The 20,057-nt window shown below is 37.9% G+C and overlaps 1 protein-coding gene and 1 non-coding gene across 2 annotated transcripts; both read left to right on the top strand.

The window, feature by feature from the left end:
- The first annotated feature begins 1,853 nt into the window (after positions 1-1,853).
- Trnag-gcc lies at positions 1,854-1,924 on the top strand. The gene has a single exon. It is a non-coding gene; the product is annotated as a tRNA-Gly (tRNA).
- A 67-nt stretch (positions 1,925-1,991) lies between these two features.
- On the top strand, positions 1,992-19,735 carry LOC5571786 (solute carrier family 46 member 3). Its single transcript, XM_001659867.2, has 6 exons — positions 1,992-2,400; positions 6,648-7,049; positions 11,170-11,438; positions 11,602-11,841; positions 18,477-18,717; positions 19,229-19,735. The coding sequence occupies exons 1-6, from the start codon at positions 2,099-2,101 to the stop codon at positions 19,566-19,568; spliced, it is 1,794 nt and encodes a 597-aa protein (XP_001659917.1). The 5' UTR covers positions 1,992-2,098; the 3' UTR covers positions 19,569-19,735.
- Positions 19,736-20,057: the final 322 nt, after the last annotated feature.

The following is a 20,057-nucleotide window of genomic DNA, read 5'->3' as shown; positions in this document are numbered from 1 at the left end:
AACTTGCATTCAATGTACAATCCAACATAATGCGTTACATGTGCGTTACGTGTTAGTTTTGTTAGCTACGACGCCATCCAATATATGGCAAACATGGTGGGAGAATATTTTGGTGTGACAAAATTATTTCGGTGTGAGTCTATTAGAGGGCAAAATCCTCAATACATAGGTGAATAACAGCACTGGAATAGCTACCAAACCAATTGACATGGTTTGCAAACAAAAAGAGCGTGTGTGACTTGCAAAATCGAAATGATCTCATAACATTAGATTGGAGCGGAAAAGTGCAAATTGATTTTGCATGGATTGGCGGTCACCTAGGACAAACGGCCGGCTGATGTTCGGGTTGCAATGCAACCTTTCAAATTTTGCGCCGGTCCACCAACAGCATCATCATTATCGTGATCACCGTGATCCAGCGTCTTGTTTTGTATCTGCACGCGTGTCTTAGGTACCGGTTTTATAAATACCATCCTTTCACTCGTGGCTCTTTTTCGCTATGATTTGATGCTTAGCGGGGTTCGAATATTCGGATGTCATAGAGCATTTCCAGCATAGAACGCAAATAAAAATTGCATTCTCAGACTTACTATTTTATGATATGAGATCACTTTTAAAAATTTGGATAATCTCCTTAGGCTATGTTCTGAAAAGGACCTATTTTAGAAGATGATTAATTTAATTTGAAAATTTGTGCTGAAAATTAAAGTCTAGCCCTCAGTTTAGCCTAGTAGGTGAAAGTGGGGTAGTTTGACCACCTTAGGGTAAAGTCGATAAAAGTGCTGAAAATATTATGAATTTTTCGAATGTTTGCATGATTTCCAACAATTTTTAGATGAATTCATTAGATTCGCATGATTTTCTTTGGCTTATAAAGTTCACGGATGAATGATTGATTTTTCAACATTTGTCATTTTTCGAGTGGATTTTTTACTGATGGGGTGATATGAGCACCCCATTTATGATTGCAAAATAATCTCATATAATCGGAAAATTCAATTATGTTGTTCCTACACTTGAAAGTTATTAGTATTTATAAACACTCCGTGCAAGAAGATATATTTTTTTACGAACATTCAAACATCATCATTCTGAAATGATGAAATTTAAATGAGCCTTTCGGGGCACTATGGTCAGTTTTTTCGAACATCATTTAATTATTTTTCTTTGAGTTTTGAACACTAACCTATACCATTCCTATTGCTCCATTTCTTCATCAGCTTTAGGGTTGCATGTTATTTCAGATGAAATTTCAAGAATTTATGCAGTTTTCAAGTGGTGCTCATTTTTATGCCATTTGTCATATTGGATAATCACTAATACATATGCAAAGTATCATTCAATTCAGAAAAGGTAACATCTACGCGATTTTCGTTTTGAGCTGGAAATATTGAGGATTTTGCCCTCTAATAGACTCACACCGAAATAATTTTGTCACACCAAAATATTCTCCCACCATGTTTGCCATATATTGGATGGCGTCGTAGCTAACAAAACTAACACGTAACGCACATGTAACGCATTATGTTGGATTGTACATTGAATGCAAGTTGCGTGCTTCTATGAAAGTGCCATAGAAACTGACGTGTGAGTATTTATTTTTAAACGTTCAAAATGTGCATGAGAATCTATTCCTCAACAAAACGAACAATACTATAAAGCGTTAGTTGGTTGGTTCAAAGCTTTCTTTTCTCACATGACGCATATAGCTGTAGATAGATGATAATACCTACAACAAGCATGCGTGAGCTACTGACTAGCTGTGTAAGCGATAATCAAAAGTTGTTATCAGTCTTTATGATGATCGAAAATCGTAATAAACAGGTTGCGAATAAGTTGTTCTATCAGCACAAGCATCGGTGGTTCAGTGGTAGAATGCTCGCCTGCCACGCGGGCGGCCCGGGTTCGATTCCCGGCCGATGCATTTCATTTGTCGAAACTAGCAATAAACATTTTTTAAACCATAAAACTGCACTATTACAGAACAAATCGTTTTTTCGTTTCAGCCGAATGACCATAAAACTCAATCAACTGAAGTCGCAATTCGTATGCGCGTGGAACGGTGATTGTGATTGCATTTCTCACGGACAGCCATACAATGGATGATGATACAATGAAGGGTAAACAGCTGTCACAGCAGCAGCTGGACAAACTGGAGCAAACACTAAATCAGGAATCGCAATCCAAACCAAAGAAGAAAAGTACAATTATGGATAAGTTTCGCTACTTTAAGAACAACATCACTGTGGAGCCCATCGTGGCGTGCTACATTATGCCCAGTGTCTTGGCCGGGCTCGCCACGCAGAATCTCAATCTGGAGAAGGCTTGCCGGGTGAATCTCAACTATGGGGATGTGGTGTGTGACGCGCTGACCAGAAGAGAGACTTCCAATTATACGACGTAATTGTGCTTATTTTCCTACAGTTCTCAAAACCAAAGGTTCATGTGCTATTCTGAAATTTAATCTAAATTCGAATATGTATTAAAAGCGACAATTCGATTCTTGTACACGACACTGAAGACGGCCTTACAGTTGAGGTCGAAATACGCGGACCTGTTAAAGGATACAAGTGGTGTTAAATGATATAGCACCTATTTCGGTATTTATTTACGTTTTCAAAACCATTCCCAGATAAGAGAATCATAAATATTTACAAACAGTTTACCAAAGTGATCGAAATAATTTTGAAACTCTTTTTAATGTATTCGAATCCTCAATTTCCCGGCCATTTTCCCGGGATTAGGGACAAAAAAATGAAGCTTGTCCCGGGTAATCCTTGGACTTTTCAGATTTTCAATAAAACCACTATTTCTTTTGAAATGCTTATAGAATTTCTACTGTGCAATGTTTTTACAATAAAATTTAGAGAGAACACATATTTCCTAGTCAACATACGATCGTATTTGATAGTGTATAGGTGTACAAAGGTGGATGTGATATACAGTAAAATGGGGTGTTAAGGGATGGAAAAAAATTCAACTCGAATTTCAAGCAACTTTTAGTATGTCAATAATTAACTCAATAGCGGTCGCGCATTCAGGCATCGCCAGCACCACCTCGCTCGAGTTGTGTATGAAAAGCGAGCTTTTTTCAAGGTGCGTGTACTCAGTACACGCAAGCGACCGATCTTGGGTTAAAGAAATGTCAGCCCTACCATTCTCTCTTCGTGTATATCAACAAATACAATCATAAGGATCCTATGACAGATTTCTGTGATAATCATGAATAGGTGTAATTTTTGACGGAAAAGTAAAATGGGGTGTTAAGGAATTTGAGATTCGTAAATAAAACCATATATTGCCAACAACAAAACATAATCTTTTCGGTCAATAACTTTAATGCTTTCATTCAATTTCATAGGTTTTTTTTCTTCTTTATTATTGAGATTTTCAGCCCTAGGCGATTTCATAGGTTATGCTAATTCTTAATCAGATAATACATCAATATTATTGAACTTGGAACTCCTGCAAACGCAAACCATCTTATTTTAACTGCTAAATTTTTCATAGTTATTAATCCTATTTGGGAACTATCAATATCGTAAAATTCTTTTGAAATGATTTCTATACTTATATGCAACAGGGTCGTCATCTATATATTTGCAGTTTACAAATTCAATAAGCTATGCAGAGCAACTTCGTAAATAACCTAACATATAAGGATAATTTAAACTAGCTTTTAGTGTTAATATGGGAAAGGGCCAAGTTTCCCTGTAAATAATACACTACACTAAACAACGTATTTGCATGGCATGGTCGAAAAAATACTGAAGAAAAGTGTTCCAGTATGGAGCGAAAATCTAACGCACACTCTATAGCACAATGCACTTAGTGCCCGTCGAGGTCGGCAAGTTTCTCAAAAAGAGCTAAGAAATAACAAAATATTATTATTGTTTACCACTTTGAAGGATTACCACTAAAAGGATCAATGGCTTCAAAACCATTTCCAAATACAAAAATTATTTCAACTTTCCAATTTTACCAGTGTGATCGAATAAGTTTTGAAAATAGTATCAAGAAAAAAATCCATATTTACCTTAATACGATACGTTATTATCAAGATTTTCCTACCAGTTTCACCAATTTTCGAGATTAGACATTTTTGGTGATATTCAGTAACAAACAAAATACACCCCTTAACTTTCAATGACTGCTGTATTTCGATACAAAACTTCAGTTTAATGATCAATTTTGCACTTTTACCGACATCACATGGACGAAGACGTACCGTGGTTCGGGGTGTAGTTCAGTGGAGAGAAGTTGATCATTCCCATGTCCACATGTATAGCCTGTCAAGAGAGCTATGATTCGATTTCAATCTTCAAAATTTCTGTAATGTCGCATTGTCTGAAAGCTATCCTTGATTTTTCTAAATTTTGTTGTTTATAACCACCATAATACCAAGAAAAACAGGCTTTTTATGAAATGTTTAATGCACTGTTGAACGGGTCCTCTCTAAACTATCGATTAGTGCCAAGACCATAGAATGACACCATTTAAAATAATTGTTGTATATATTCCAGATTTGTTTTCTGAACCCAGTTGCAAATTTGCATTGAGAATAAAAATTCATCATCAGAGAAAAAAAAGTTCTTTTATAAACAGGTTGCAAAGAAATTTGCGTACCTTCAGGCGTTATATGTGGTTTATTTTGTGATTAAAAATACTGAATTGTAAAATTGATCAATTTATCATTAGTTTGCATTATTTTGAAGTCTTAATTCAGATTCAGTGCCCTTTATCTGTTTATTTTTGGAGATCTACTACCATAAATTTGATTAACTTCACCCCAGAATCAAAAACTTCACTTTTTGATATCCTAAATTGATTTCGTTAGAATTGAAACATTAATCAAAGTTTCGTTTACATAAGTTGATAAATTTCTAACCAGTATAGGGTTTCGTTCTACTTCGTCGTAAGCGCCATTATTCGTCGTATCAAACTTAAAATGTTCCACTACGGCGAATATTTCAAGTTACCTGCAACATAGATTAATTTTCCAAGTGTATTTTTGAGAAAGCTGTTGTGGTTTTTCACTTGTACACCAAAAATGCAATAAAACTACTGTATTTCGTTAAATAACTTCAGTTCAATTATCCACTTTGCACTTTTTCACCGAAATCTCATGGACGAACACAATTTGAGTGAAATTCTTAACGATCAACACCAGTCACACCACTTTATGATACAAGTTTCTTCCCGCCCCCTGTGTGACTTACTTCGCCAGGCACTTATTTTCAACCTTTGTACTTCTTCACTGAAGGATTTCATCCCAATCACACGCCGTAAAAGTTCTATAATTCACGAAATTTTATGAAATTCACCCAAAGACCGCGTAAAATTGAGAATGTAAACATAGTTCAATCCGTCGTACTAAGAAAAAAAAAACGCTTGTGGACATCAATGTGGGCGCGATGCTCGACGTAAAAATACGGTTCCTTTGATTGTGTTGTTTTCGCTTCACTGTGAGCAAATGCCATAATTGTACGGTCAAAAGGAATTGTGTTCATATGTTTGGGTCGAATTTTGATGACGAACAATGAATTTTAAAGGACATTAGTGTATTCCATCATACTGAAGGAATGGAGGGAGATGCCCGTAGATATTTTTATTCTTGTAAAACGTTTTATTATAGCTTTGATATGTTGTGTTTTGACCGCTCTTGGTCGGGCTTGGTCGTCGCTTGCTTGACTACGTGCATGATCCTTTTCGTGCTGTTTGAAACGACTTTAAGTGTAAAACCGTTCGCTTAAAATTATCGAGATTGAACTAGATTGTTCATGAATCGTTGGGCTAGTTATTAAGTGTAAAACGTTAGTTACACAACATTCACGGGCTAGAAAAATCGAACCACGTGGACATTTATGGGGGGAGGGGGAGTTTGGCCAATGACCATGGTCCATACAATTTTTAATTTTTTTTTGTTTGGACAAATGACCACAAGGGGGAGGTTGGGGGGTGGTCTGAAAATTAAAAAAAAAATGACCACGTGGTTAATGGACAGCCCCTATTAAGTTTTAAGCACGAAATTCTGTTTGGTTGAAATATTGGTAGTAGTGGTGGGCCATGGGAAGTGGTTTTTACCGCAGAGTAAAAGATTATCTAATGAAGGAGATTATTTGATGTTATACGATTTTATTTAAAATTTAATGTGGAAGGAAATTAAAAGATTCAAAATTTGTTTGAAAAATAATGAAGTTATGTAAACCTTGTGGGCCTTCCTTTGCCGAGTGATTAGAGTCTGCGGCTACAAAACAAAGCCATGTTGAAGGTGTCTGGGTTCGATTCCCGGTGGGTCTAGGATCTTTTCGAAATATAAAATTCCTTGATCACCCTGCGCATAGAGTATCATCGTATCTGCCACACGATATACGAATGCGAAAATTGCAACTTTGGTAAAGAAAGCTCTCAGTTAATAACCGAGGAAGCGCTCATAGGAACACTAAGCTGAAAAGCAGGCTCTTTCCCAGTGGGAACGTAATGCCATGAAGAAGAAGAAGAAGATGTAAACCTTTGCGATTTATTTATTTATGTGATTTGAATTCAGCAGAGCACACGAACTTTTGGTTTTGAGAACTTTGCTTATAGTTATCATGGACAATACAATGTGATCATAAAAAAATATATCAATCTTAATCCGTTCACAGAGAGGAAGCAGTGGTCCAGCAGATGGTAGCCCGGATGGCCGGTTGGAAAACCGTTCTGCAAAGCTCTCTCCCGTGTTTGCTGATCCTGTTTTGGGGCGCTTGGAGTGATCGTCACGGTCGACGAAAGCCCTGCATTCTGATTCCGATCATTGGCGAGTTTACGACGGCTGTGGGACTCATTCTGTGCACCTACTTCGAGTGGTTACCGATGGAGGCCGCTGCCGTTACGGAAGCTCTCTTCCCGGCACTGACCGGCGGTTGGTTTACGATGTTCATGGGAGTCTTCAGCTACATTGCGGACGTGACCACTACTGAGGAGCGGACACTGCGCATCGGAATCGTTAACCTGTGCTTCTCGCTGGGTGTTCCCATTGGGATGGCTTTTAGTGGTGTTCTGCTCAAGTGAGTATCGCTTCCCGTGCGTGTCGCACGCCATGTCCAAAAGGGGTTATTAGGTAACTTCAACGTACTTCAGATTTTCTTTAACAGGAAGTTGCTTTGGATGATTAAACCAAGCTTGTAAAAACCGCTAAATATTCTACCTTGGTTTTTTGAGAAATCGTCTTTTAAAGTTTTTTAATAAATAGTTTAAGAATGTTTGAGAATGCAAAATAAAATATATGTTACATATTCGTTATTCATTCTATGATAACCTTCAATATTCGATATTTCAAAAAATCCACGGTAGAATATTTTGCGGTTTTCACTAGTTTGTTTCATTTGAACATTTCAGTTACATTGAAGCTGTAACCCCGGCAAAACACAGATGTTACAATTTAGGTAGGGAAAGTGTACCAGCTATGGTCTAGGGCGGTTCAAATTTTAAAAATGTTTGAAAATCCAATCTTCCATATGCTCCTTACCATCCTTATCATAAAAATAGTGTTCTGTGAAATTTTCAGCTTTCTAGGTGGTGATTTAAAGGTGACCCAAAGACAATATAGGTTTGTATGGAAATTACTATGGAGAAATTTTGAGATATGTTCCAAACACGGTAGTTCTGTAATATTAATACAAACTTATTATCCCATATTGAAAACTCGTTCTTCAAACCATAATGAAGAAATTTGCTGAAGAGAGAAATTCAATCCGAAGGATAGCAGAAGAGATATCCATGAGTTTATTTGCTATTATTTAGATTAATATGGGATTATAGCCCTGCAAACATGTACAAAAACCCCAAACAAAATTAGCTCAAAAGGGATTTGTTTCTTCAGCAACATCCTTCATTGAGGTTTGAAGAATGAATTTTCAATATGGGATGATAAGTTTCTACTTACATTACAGTACTAGTGTGTTTGGAACATTTCTCTAAATTTCTCCATAGTAATTTCCATACAAACCTATATTGTCTTTGGGCCACCTTTAAATCACCACCTAGAAAGCTGAAAATTTCACAGCACACTATTTTTATGGTAAGGATGGTAAGGAGCATATGGGAGATTGGATTTTCAAACATTTTTAAAATTTGAACCGCCCTAGGTCATATTTTGACATGTACGAAATTTAGAATGTTTTCAAATTATGCATGTTTCGACTGCAAACTGTATTTGCTATCTTACTACTTAAAGACGTAAAACAAGTCAACATTTGAAAACAATAATTTATAACGCGAAATATGGAACCACTATGGCCATAACTTGTACACTTGTCCTATATTAATTGATATTAATACTGTTTTATTATCAGATCTGGTCATTCTGATAATAAAACAGTTAATTTGTCTCAATTTTTACATGTGTGTTCCTTGGGAATCCTCATTGGGCATTGCGTGCATTCGCTACTTAATATGCCGATCTCGTACATGACGGTGCGGTTTGATACGCATTTTGGGATGGTTATTGTTTCCGGCGCTTGGCGTGTTTGGGACGCGTGCCACTGGTTTACCAAAATACGTATTACTGTAACCGCTCTGGCTGGGAAATATTTGATAAAAGTAGCACGAAATTGATTGTTTGCCGCTCAGTAGACCCGAGTGGGATAACAGTTGATTTGATTTGATGCTTCAAAGCGGACGCAGATTTTATGATTAATAAATGGATTAGTTAGATAAATATAAACAATTCTTCCTCGAGGGTATGTTGAAGTTAATTGGGTCCTAAAATGTTTAATGAAATCTTGTTTTTGTTTAATGACACGAAAGAGCATATTACTGCAACTATTTTATCAATTTTTTTCTGCTCAATAACGGCTATATCATATTTAAACTTTAATTTAAAAATTGGGTCCATAAATGAACCTTGACACTTTTGATCATGTTTGACGTTCGCTTAATCGACAAAAACACCACAGGACTTTTAGTTTTAACACTGGGGTTGTTCCTATCTGACATTTCGGAAGGAACACGGAAAGCCAAATACACCCAAAATTTGAGTTTAAGCCAAGGAGTGTGACAAAATCTAAAAACATTATTTTTGGGCTTAAACAAAAGAAAAACATTAAAAAATTGAGTAAACATGTGTTTTTGACCTAAACTTAAGCGTTTGGCACTAAAATTGGGACAGGCCTTTAGGACCCTATTCTAAGCACACCTAAACTGCCCATAACTGCATAACAGTCACATTCAACATTTTTGACAAATTGGAGTTAATACCATGGAGAGTGGGGTGCGGCTTATTTTTCAAAAGTTCTCAAAACCAAAAATTCGTATGCCGAATTCTAATCACATTAAAAGAGAAACCTCAAAATCTGAGCCAAAAATATTAAAATTTAGAGGTGGCGCAAGCGTCTTGAAGGTAAATTTTCAGGTTATGAAAAATGACCTTCAGTGAAGTAAACATAACTTTGTTATTTTTCAACCGATTTTGAAACTTTTAGCATCAATACCTTCAAAATTAAATTTATGAAAACTCCGTAGAACATCATTGTCTAAAATCAAAAATAGTTTTAGTTACTTACAAGTAATTCATTTCAAATTTTTACTCATTTTTCTAAAAATTTCAACTTTCTTCTTTTTTTTCTATCTTTATCAACGAGATTTTTAGCCCTGGGCTAGTTCATCTCGGGACCAACGGATTGACTTCCCTTCCGAAGGGACCGTTTGACCTTAGTGAATGAGTTTGCAACAATTTTTAAATAATTTAGCAACAAAAATATGTTTGCATATGTAAAATATATATGCATTATTCAATTCGTAATTAAGGCAATGCTTTATAAATTTAAGTTTAATATTGTTCGTTTTGTTGAGGAATAGATTCTCATGCACATTTTGAACGTTTAAAAATAAATACTCACACGTCAGTTTCTATGGCACTTTCATAGAAGCACGCAACTTGCATTCAATGTACAATCCAACATAATGCGTTACATGTGCGTTACGTGTTAGTTTTGTTAGCTACGACGCCATCCAATATATGGCAAACATGGTGGGAGAATATTTTGGTGTGACAAAATTATTTCGGTGTGAGTCTATTAGAGGGCAAAATCCTCAATAGAAAAAATGCAATTTTCGGCGAAAAATTTAAATAATCAATAGAAATTTGATTTTTTTCATTGAAAAATCATGTTTTTGGGTAGTTTTTGTTGAATAACTAAGTCAAAGCCATATTTTAGAAAAATGTGTTGTATGAACAGTTTAAAAACAAATAAATTTGCTTCACAAACATGTAAAAAGATTCGGAAACGATTGTGTACTTATGTAGTTATGGTCAAACACAAATGATTTTTTAAGTAAAATGAGGAAAAATTTGGATAATAGTATTTTTAACTAAGACTAGTTTTGATGATAGACAAATTAGATGTTCTACAAAGTTTTACAAATTTAATTTTGAAGGTATTTGTGCTAAAAGTTTCAAAATCGGTTGAAAAATAACAAAGTTATGTTTACTTCACTGAAGGTCATTTTTCATAACCTGAAAATTTACCTTCAAGACGCTTGCGCCACCTCTAAATTTTAATATTTTTGGCTCAGATTTTGAGGTTTCTCTTTTAATGTGATTTGAATTCAGTAGAGCATACGAATTTTTGGTTTTGAGAACTTTTGAAAAATAAGCCGCACCCATTGGAGAGTCATCAAATGATAAATACTTTCGATCAACTTACTAAAATCTGTGAGATTGTTCTAGAAAATTCGAAAAAAATACCAAGTTGTTTTGTCACATTAGTAATTATAACCGCATAACAGTCACATTGAGATTATAAATAAGCCTCGTGATGTAATAGCAATGAAATTTCTATCAGAATTATTTTCTGACTATTCACCTCGTATGCGATATGAGTTTTACAGAATATCAGCCTCAAATAAACACTTTTGAGTTCCTGGTATATTTTAGAAATTTAAATTCAAGAAGGATCGTTTCCGCAAACGAAATTCTACTTACACCAAAGAGTGTTCTAGGTATTTTCATAAAAAATCGTCAGCATATTTAGTACGAAAGTATACGATGCACACTACGACTTGCTTTATTCAAGCGTCTTCCAACAATGATTTACTGCCTATGCATCAAACGTGCAGTTAGTGACATTGGCATGTACTTCTTTTAATATTACTCACCGTTTAATAAATAAATTTCAATCATCGCAGGAAAATCGGCTTCTACGGGATATTCTCCATCTCGGCCACCCTCTACCTGATTGCGTTCTTCTACGGGGTGTTCTTCCTGCCGGAGGTGGACATTGTCAGCGAAAAAGACCGCCTCAAGGCCAAGGAAAAGAACATGCTGCTCGACTTCTTCGATAAGGAACACGTGATGGAGACCTTCCGGGTGGCCTTCAAGAAGGGCGAACGCCAACGCCGTCTCCGAGTGATAATGCTAATGATTGTAGTCATGGTTGTCATCGGGCCACTGCACGGTGAGTTTCAATTAGAACTGAACAACGGGAACGCATAAAGAAGCGCTAAATTTATCAGCCTAGCGACTGAGTCAAGTTATTAGAAGCAATCTAGGCTAATGAAGCGCACGATGCGCCGAGTTGCGACTACCCACCTGATTTGGATTTGTGTTCTATTTTGCAGGAGAAATGTCCGTCATTTATCTGTTCACGCGGTACAAGTTCAACTGGAGCGAGGTAGAGTTCAGCTTCTTCTCCAGCTACGGAATGCTGACGGGTCTGATTGGGACCATATTCTCGGTGGGTGTATTTTCACATCTGCTAAAGATAGACGATGCTCTCATCGGGGTGATGTCCTGTATGTCGAAGATACTGTCCAGCTTCGTGTACGCCTTTGCTGCGACCACGTGGCAGCTGTATCTAGGTAAGACGGTGTGTGTAGTATGACGATAAATAAATAATAGAAATAACCAAAACGGCTGCTATGAAAAACATACTTAGTACACATAATCGTTTACGATACGGTATAAGAGTTCAATTTTGGAGTTATATACGTACATGTGTCGTTAGGCTGCATGTAAAATGTATGTATATTGCCTACACATTCGTACACTTATATCACAGAGAACTTATATCGTTTCATCAACCTTCTGTCTGTGCGAAAACAAGTTACGTTGTATGTGTTTTGCGGTCAAATTGATTCCATATTCAAATCGCTATAACTTCATCTAATTTGAACGGATTTTCGTTTTTTTGTGCAGTTCTGGAGAACAAATCTAATTGAGTCAGTGAACGATCACATCTCAATGTGAACAGACGCGTGTGTTCGCTCGTGCGCTTATTCTAGTTGCCTCTCTATAGTTCACGGTCTATCCGTTAATATCCGACGAAAAATCGGTTTTTATTCGATTCAAGAACGAAGAAGCAATGCTGTTCTCCTTGGAGCATAATCCTGATACGCTCCCTTTCCATTACACCGATGGGAAGACAGTATCGGTACGTATATCCGTGGCGGGAGGAAATGCTCGCTATGTGAGAGTGTTTGATTTACCACCAGAGATACCAGATTCGGATGTTTCGTCAGTATTGTCGACGGTAAAATCAAGCGTACCGTGCGTGAACGGTTTCCAGCCGAGTTCCAGTTGGATTTGTTTACTGGAGTCCGAGGAACTTATATGGACGTTGAAAAGGAAATTCCTGATGTGCTTTACTTCTGTCAACGGAAAGGTAAAATTTTCTATGACGGAAAGAAAACGAGGTGCTTTGGATGTCATTCAGATACCCATCTGAAAAAGTCGTGTCCGGTACTCCTAGAACGACGGAAGGCGATCCATCAAGGGCAACCGGTAAATATCAAGGGCAAACATCAAGAGAAAAAAGAAGCTGACGCTATTGCTGGGATTGGTGTGGAAGATATCGGCCAAATCAAACAACGTAACGAAAAATTAAAAAAGAAAGCGAAACAAAGTGAGACAAACAGGCAGCGGTCAATCGATTCGGATGCTGGAAATCAACAAGTGAAAAAGCAGAACAAAGTGGACTCATCATCAAAGCGATAGTGAGAGCAGTCTGAGCTCGATTCCTGAACTATCTCTCGAAAAAAGAAGATTTAGAGTTCCGTCGTATGAGTGGATCGAAGGAGAAAATTAACGGCATCAACTGATAGAGGAAGATAAAAGAAGAATTGCTGAAGAACACAATTCAGCTGTAAACTTAGTTGAAGTATATCATGAATAGTTTTATTGTATTCTAGCATAATACAAATATGTGTATGAGTTTATGATAATTTTGATTTCGGCTCCGCAAAGAGCTACACACGAATGAGCCTTACAAATAAACGAAATTTGAAAAAAAAAATCTAATTGAGCTCTATTGAGAGAATATAAACATTCGATAGGGGGATGCTTCATCGCGAGGAGTGATTATTGTGAAAATATTTCTAAAACAGCGATTTTTTTAAACTTTAGACGCTTATATCTCAGAAGGAGTTCTATGTAACATTGTACTTTTTTCGGTGAAGATTTGCAAAAACTACTAAGTATATTACACATTGATTAGAAATTTTACCGCATGATGGCGCTAGCTAACGAACATGGTTTTTTGATTGCCCTAAGCGACTATTAATTGTATAACTAGATTTTAGTATAATTCTAAATTCTGGTGATTTGAAATATTTAAGTTTTCGGCAAAGCTATTCGTCAGTCTCAAGCATAGGAAACACTCACTCCATTATAGCGTTAGCTTCACTCATTTCCACACGCAGGGCAAGGTTTACGTTTCTCCAACCAAGATCAGTGTTTAAATTTCCAATGAGCTTTCTACTTCTTCGCCGAGTGACAAGTTAGACAAAATCGGCAATACATAGATCACCACTGATTACGTGTGTCGAATAGCGATGGGTGATTTTGAATCGATGTTCCAAAAATCGATCTTTTTGTTCCGATTAATCGATTTTTTGAATTTTTAAACGTTATTCAATCAGAGGAATTTAACAATCATATGCAATTTCATTTGGTTTTATTTTGAAAGCTTGCTTTTTTTTAATTTTCATATGAGCTTCACATTTGAATCGATTCAAACACATCGATTCAAACGACTCGATTTAATCGGTGAATAGATTCGACATATTGAATTGGAATCGATTCAGTAACATCAAATAGTGGCCGAAGGCATTCGAATGCGGTAGCGAATGATTATTTACAGTGGCATTTGCGTTTGAGTGCTGATGAGCGCACACTGGAAAGACACCCGGCGGAATGATTCAGTGAGCGCGAAATCCATACATTCAGCTGAACGCGTTCTTTTGTGTTTCCCAGTTGAAAGCGGATACTCTCTCCGCACCGTGAGTTTTTTGGTTTTCGGTTTATCTAATTTTTTTGCGATTCTTCGGGATTGCACTCACCTTAGTAGCGTTCAGTTGTCACTGAATATTCGGTGTCCGCAGATAATTTGCTCTTTTTATCGGTAGCGTTCGGGTGAGTGAGTGAATTTTCCCATGCTTGGTTAATCTAAAATGCTAAAATCGTATCCATTTTTAATATTCTAATATGAAGCATCAAATGTTTACTGCGCTGCTCGTCATGCTCTTCAGTCGGTTGGATGCCGAGGTCGGTCTTCCGGTTGAGGGCTGACTTCCGGTACGCAAGCGATCCGACGACCCAAAGTCGGCGATTCGTCGTGGTCGACACTACTCGGCGTAGTTCCCTACTCCGATGGAGGAATATCTCCCGAAACCGGTAACGTTACGCTTTGTTCTTATTTTGTTGTTGGCCGAAGTCGGCCCAACGATTCCAGTTGGGGGATGGCTTCCGGTTCACAGTCGCTCCGACGACTCAAGCCGGTGACTCGCTGCAAACTACTCAGAATAGTCCCCGAAGGTGGATCTATCCTACTCCAACAAAGATTTCTCCGGCGGCGGAAGATCTGTCGAACCGATGCAACTCGGGCAGATGCCGAGGGCGGTTCTGCGATTTCGGTGGAGGTTCACAGGTGCTCCGACGGCCATTTGCCGATGCACCAACGCGATCTACTCAGTTAGTCCCCGACAGTGGACCTACTCTGAAGCTGGCCGGGCAGATGCCGAGGTCGGTCCTGCTATTTCCGGTGGACTTAACCTACTCGAAGCTGGCCGTGCGGATGCTGAGGTCGGTCCGGCGATTCCGACGGAGGGAAACTTCCGGTTCACAGGCGCCCCTACTATCTATCATCGATACTAATTGACGCTCGAACTACTCGGACTAGTCCCCATCGGAGGATCTAGCCTATTTCGATCGCAGCCCGATGCCCTATGGTCTTCACATTTTCTGCACGACGTTGTCGGGGTTTAAACCTACGTCGCTGCTTCCGAGCATTTCGTGTGTCTCTTCGATGTTTGGGAAGTGTGGCGACTCTGCGTGCCCGGATCTATGGAGATACTTTCTGAAACATTCATGATCTGATAGGAACTGTGTCAGGTAGAAGTTCACCTCTCCATGCTTCCTATGTATCCACATCGACAGGTTAGGAATGAGCCGGTGGGTCCATCTTCCTTTCTCCGCGCAGTCCCATTTGTACTCCTACCTCACCATAGATTCCGGTTTGTTTGTAGTGCCTTGCCCCAAGCAGGAACTCCATACCTCAGTATCGATGACGAGACTTTAGTTAGCAGACGCCCTGTACTGTTGCTTGAACCGCCTAAGTTAGGCGTGATTCTCCCTATTGCATTCATTACCGTCTCGGACTTTTCGCATGCGTAATCAACGTGGCTGTTGAAATTCAGCCGATCGTCGATCATTTCTAGCAGGTGGTTCAACGCTTCGGTGCAATTACATACCTTCCGACATCGACCTCCATCTGCTGCACTGCCTTGCAAGTGAGCTATCTGCAGCTTGATTCCGCTATTCCAGCCCTTGATTGTGTCAATTGTTTCCATCACTGACATCTCCACTTCTCCCAGTGGCGCGCAAAACCTACAATCATTAATTATTAATTCTCCAGCAGATCCTTACAGAGGTTTCTCAAGTTTTCCTCCACAAATTTCTCCAGGATTTCTTTAATCAGTGATCGTTTCGAGATTACGCTAGTAATCTATCAAATTATCTTAATGTTATAGAACGAAGCCACACCTCAAATTTTCAAGACCACAAGACTTGAAAATCAAACAGTGCTCCGCGTTGAAAATGTATCCTCTTGATCACCACCAGCAAGCAAGTAATTTGATTGATTTTCAACGCGAATTGTTGTCAGATTCTTCAGTCTTGTGCACTTGAAAATTCATAGTTTGGCTTCGTTTTATAATCACCTTAAAATATGTTCACCACATAGCTAGATTGTCATACACAAGGTCCCTTATAATTAAAATAAACTTAATTAAAAATAAAAACTAAAAAATATGGATTGGTTTGATAATTTATTGTAGAAATATCTGAAGTTATTCCAGTGGAACCAAAAAAAAAAAAGAATCTCAGAAATCCTAAACAAAATTTTGGGCGATTTCCAGGATTATTTTTCTTGTACAACTATTAGAATTACTTAGAAAGCCTTAAGTAATTTAATGGGGAATCTCTTGAGAAAATGTTCCTTTCTGACTCTTTAAGAATTTTGGAGCGTCTTGCTGGGTAGTGCTTCGTGAAGCCCAAGCAGGACAGTTCGGTTTTGCGTCGTCCGATTGATTTTGTTGACGGATTCGCGCGTTTTCGTTGCCAGAGATTTTTTTCCCCCTGTTTTGGAGCGTCTTGCTGGGTAGTGCTTCGTGAAGCCCAAGCAGGACAGTTCGGTTTTGCGTCGTCCGATTGATTTTGCTGACGGATTCGCGCGTTTTCGTTGCCGGAGAATTTTTTTCCCCCTGTTTTGGAGCGTCTTGCTGGGTACGTATTTGGGAAGGCCCAAGCAAGACGGTTTATTTTCGGGACGCCAAGAAGTTTTGCTGTCAGTGTCAGTTTTGTGTTCAGTCGAGAATGGATTACCAACTGGTGAGTTCGTTTCATGCTTATGATAACACATATTTTCTTGAAAGCGTAACTTTTATGTAATATTAAAACAAACTTTGTATGGTTTGTCACTATAGGTGTCGGCATTATGCTTTTTTCTTATACAATTTCAATATACATATATTTTTCTCTTTTTGACATTATTAAAAATTATCTTTTGAATTGTTCGACATTGTGAATGTTGACGTATTTTCTAAAACTTCTACCATATCGAGACAAAATGCACAGTAATACTCATATGTATTTTTCAAACAAACTATGTTTAGTTTGTCACTACAAGTGTCGGCATTATTCCTGTTTCATATAAGTTAAAATATATACATGTAATTTTCAGTTTTCGTCATTAATAAAAACGTCTTTTAAATTGTTCGACATTATAGATGTTGACGTATTTTTTTCCAAAAACTTCTCGAGACAAAAATACAAAACTAGCTTTAAATACAAGTCGTATATTTCTCCCTTGTCCATGGATCGCATCACCGACCAGAGGTGACTCCCAGATCTTTTCCTCCCTCACTAATAAACACCCTTCCCGTGGTGATTGTGGAGATGCAGAGGTATTCTCGGTCTCTAGAAGCAACAATCATTACACCCTTACATTTCTTCCCCATCCCAACTGACTGTAAGGACTTGGCCGGCGCCGTTATTGATCAATAATATTAGATCTGCTAAAATTGCACTTCGAGAGTAAGCGGAAACTCCCATCCCTTATTCATTTGGATCGTAGTGCAATTCTTACCAGTTCCGATCAATCACGGAGTAGCAACCATTGACATGTACAGTCAGTCTATGCTATGCTATGCTATAATTATTCTGAACCCTGTTGGAAAGTTAGATACTAGGGTAGGTGTACCAGTTATGGCCATAGTGGTTCCCTATTTCGCCATACGTGATATCTTGAATGCCTTCACATTTTGAAAAATCTTTTGTGTTTTTGCAGTTAGATAAAGGATAAATCTTGATGTTAAAACATTCAGAAAGATTAAAAATGTAAAAGTTATCCATATTTTGCATATGGCCAAATAGGGAACCACTATGGCCATAACTGGTACACTTTCCCTAGTTAAAAATTTTCGAAATAATAGTAGTTCAACATGTGTGAAAAAGACGAAGCTGGAGTTTTCGGCCTTGGTGTCAGCAAGGTAATAGCTATTGGGCTGAATACAAGTTCTAGGGTGAATACAAGTTGCCATAGACTATAAATGTTTGTCTCCAAATAAACGATAGGTTTGCAAAGATCTGTGTTTTCTCTAACAGTCAAGCAGCTTTGAATGCTCCGAAGGCAAACCAAGTTCAGAGAATACTTACTAACAGTTTCTTATAGATTTTGATAAATAAATCCGTGAACTTCGTGAGCGCCTTCGTTGCGTCTTTTGAGGATAAAAATATACATTGCGTGAACTCTGAAAGTCTGTTCGAAATCATGTGGAGAGCAACTTTTTTTTAAATAAAACAATCATTTTGCCTCCTAAACTTTTGCCCAAGTATTTCTAAAATTTTAGAATTTTATTACGAAAAACAAATAATAATTGTAATAATTGTAGTTGTGACAATCAGCTAATAATCCATACTACTGTTCTTTTATTTCCAGGTCCCATGGTGGAAATGCTCAACGGAACGTCGTTCATATCGATGCGCTCCATTGCCACCAAACTGGTGGCGAGTAACGAGCTCGGCAAGGTGAATTCACTGTTCGGTGTAGCTGAAGCGTTGATGCCACTGGTGTACGCCCCAATGTATACTACCGTGTATGCGGCGACGATCGATGTACTGCCGGGCGCGTTCTTCCTACTTGGAGGTGCCCTGACGTCACCTGCTGTCATTATTTTCCTGTAAGTTTGCGTCACCGAATAGGACCCTAAAGCCCTGTCCCAATTATTATACCAAACGCTTAAACTTAGGTCAGAAACACATATTTACTCGATTTTTGGTGTTGTTTAAGTCAAAAATCATATTTTTATGTTTTTTTTTTTTAATTTTTATTTTGCCACACTTCTTTTCAAATTTTGGTTGATTTTCGTTTTCCGTGTACCTTCCGAAACGTTAGATTTAAAAATTTTGTGTCAAATCGAATGTAAAACCCCTGTGACATTTTTTGTCACCAAAGTAGATGCCAAAATCGGTTAAAAGTGACAGGGTTAAGATATCAGCTCATTTTTTGAAACTGAAATTTAATTGTGAGTTACCTTTTTTTGGCGGAAAAATTTGCCAAAGTAGCATGAACATGCTTCATTACGTTATTGAATAAAAACAAAATTATATTTAAAATTTTAGAACCTTACTGCTAAAAACTTAAGATTGTTTTACAAGTAACAAATATGATCTTCTTTCTTTCCTTTTCAGATGGATGTACCGCGTTCACAAACGGGAAGCACGTGAATTGGCTGAGGAGGCTCGCATGCAAGAAAAGTACAAACAACTGTCACCCGACGGAGCGGAGATTATCCCCACCGGCGATAGCATCATGAACGGAACGGTGATTAGTCCAGCGAGTACTCGGGTGCCAGAACTTGAATCACCAGTCCTGAGAGGTAGATTCGGGTCCGTTAGGAAGTCTTCACTGCCTGGATTGGCCGGTTTTGTTAACCCAGCTTATGTACCTCCCGAAGGTGAAGTAATTCACGAAACGATCGAAATCATGAAGGATCTTCCGGTCTTGCACGTGGAACATTGCACACTGTGATGCACGATGACAAACGAATTTTAGATAGGTTTCTAGTCGATAAGATTGTGGTATACGTATTTTGTAAAGAAGAATCTCCTCTAAGAGAACTATAAGTATTTCATCGTCGAGCCGTCAATGGATGTTTTTGTATTTAAGGATACTTGATATATAATAAACATGACTTTATAAAAAACTGCGCTTTTCCACTAAAAATCTGGATTTATAAACTCAGACTAGCATTAGCATGCTCATGGATGACCGTTTTGTAGTTGCGCTCCGTGATTGACTAGAACAATCGAAGTTACACAGAGATTCAATGAATGGGGCTTAGGATTAGCTATCCATTCTCAAAGTGTACAAATCAAGAATTAAAAGTTTGAAAGTCAATAACGGCGCCGGATACGCATCGGGGAAGTAATAACCTTTATTACTAGAGACCAAATATCTCTGCATCTCCACAGAAAGGATATTGGGTTAGTGGGATAAGGTGATGATAATGGTTATGCA

This window comes from Aedes aegypti, unplaced genomic scaffold, assembly GCF_002204515.2.
Source record: "Aedes aegypti strain LVP_AGWG unplaced genomic scaffold, AaegL5.0 Primary Assembly AGWG_AaegL5_hic_scaff_413_PBJ_arrow, whole genome shotgun sequence".
Lineage (NCBI taxonomy): Eukaryota > Metazoa > Arthropoda > Insecta > Diptera > Culicidae > Aedes > Aedes aegypti.
Note: the sequence above shows the minus strand (reverse complement) of the source record. Positions and strands in the feature narration are given on the sequence as shown.

Bases quoted from the DNA above. Each gene is read 5' to 3' on its own strand.
- LOC5571786 (XM_001659867.2), top strand. From the start codon at position 2,099: ATGGATGATGATACAATGAAGGGTAAACAGCTGTCACAGCAGCAGCTG. The intron at 7,050-11,169 runs GTGAGTATCGCT...CAATCATCGCAG, and splicing joins TTTAGTGGTGTTCTGCTCAA to GAAAATCGGCTTCTACGGGA. The intron at 11,439-11,601 runs GTGAGTTTCAAT...TCTATTTTGCAG, and splicing joins TGTCATCGGGCCACTGCACG to GAGAAATGTCCGTCATTTAT.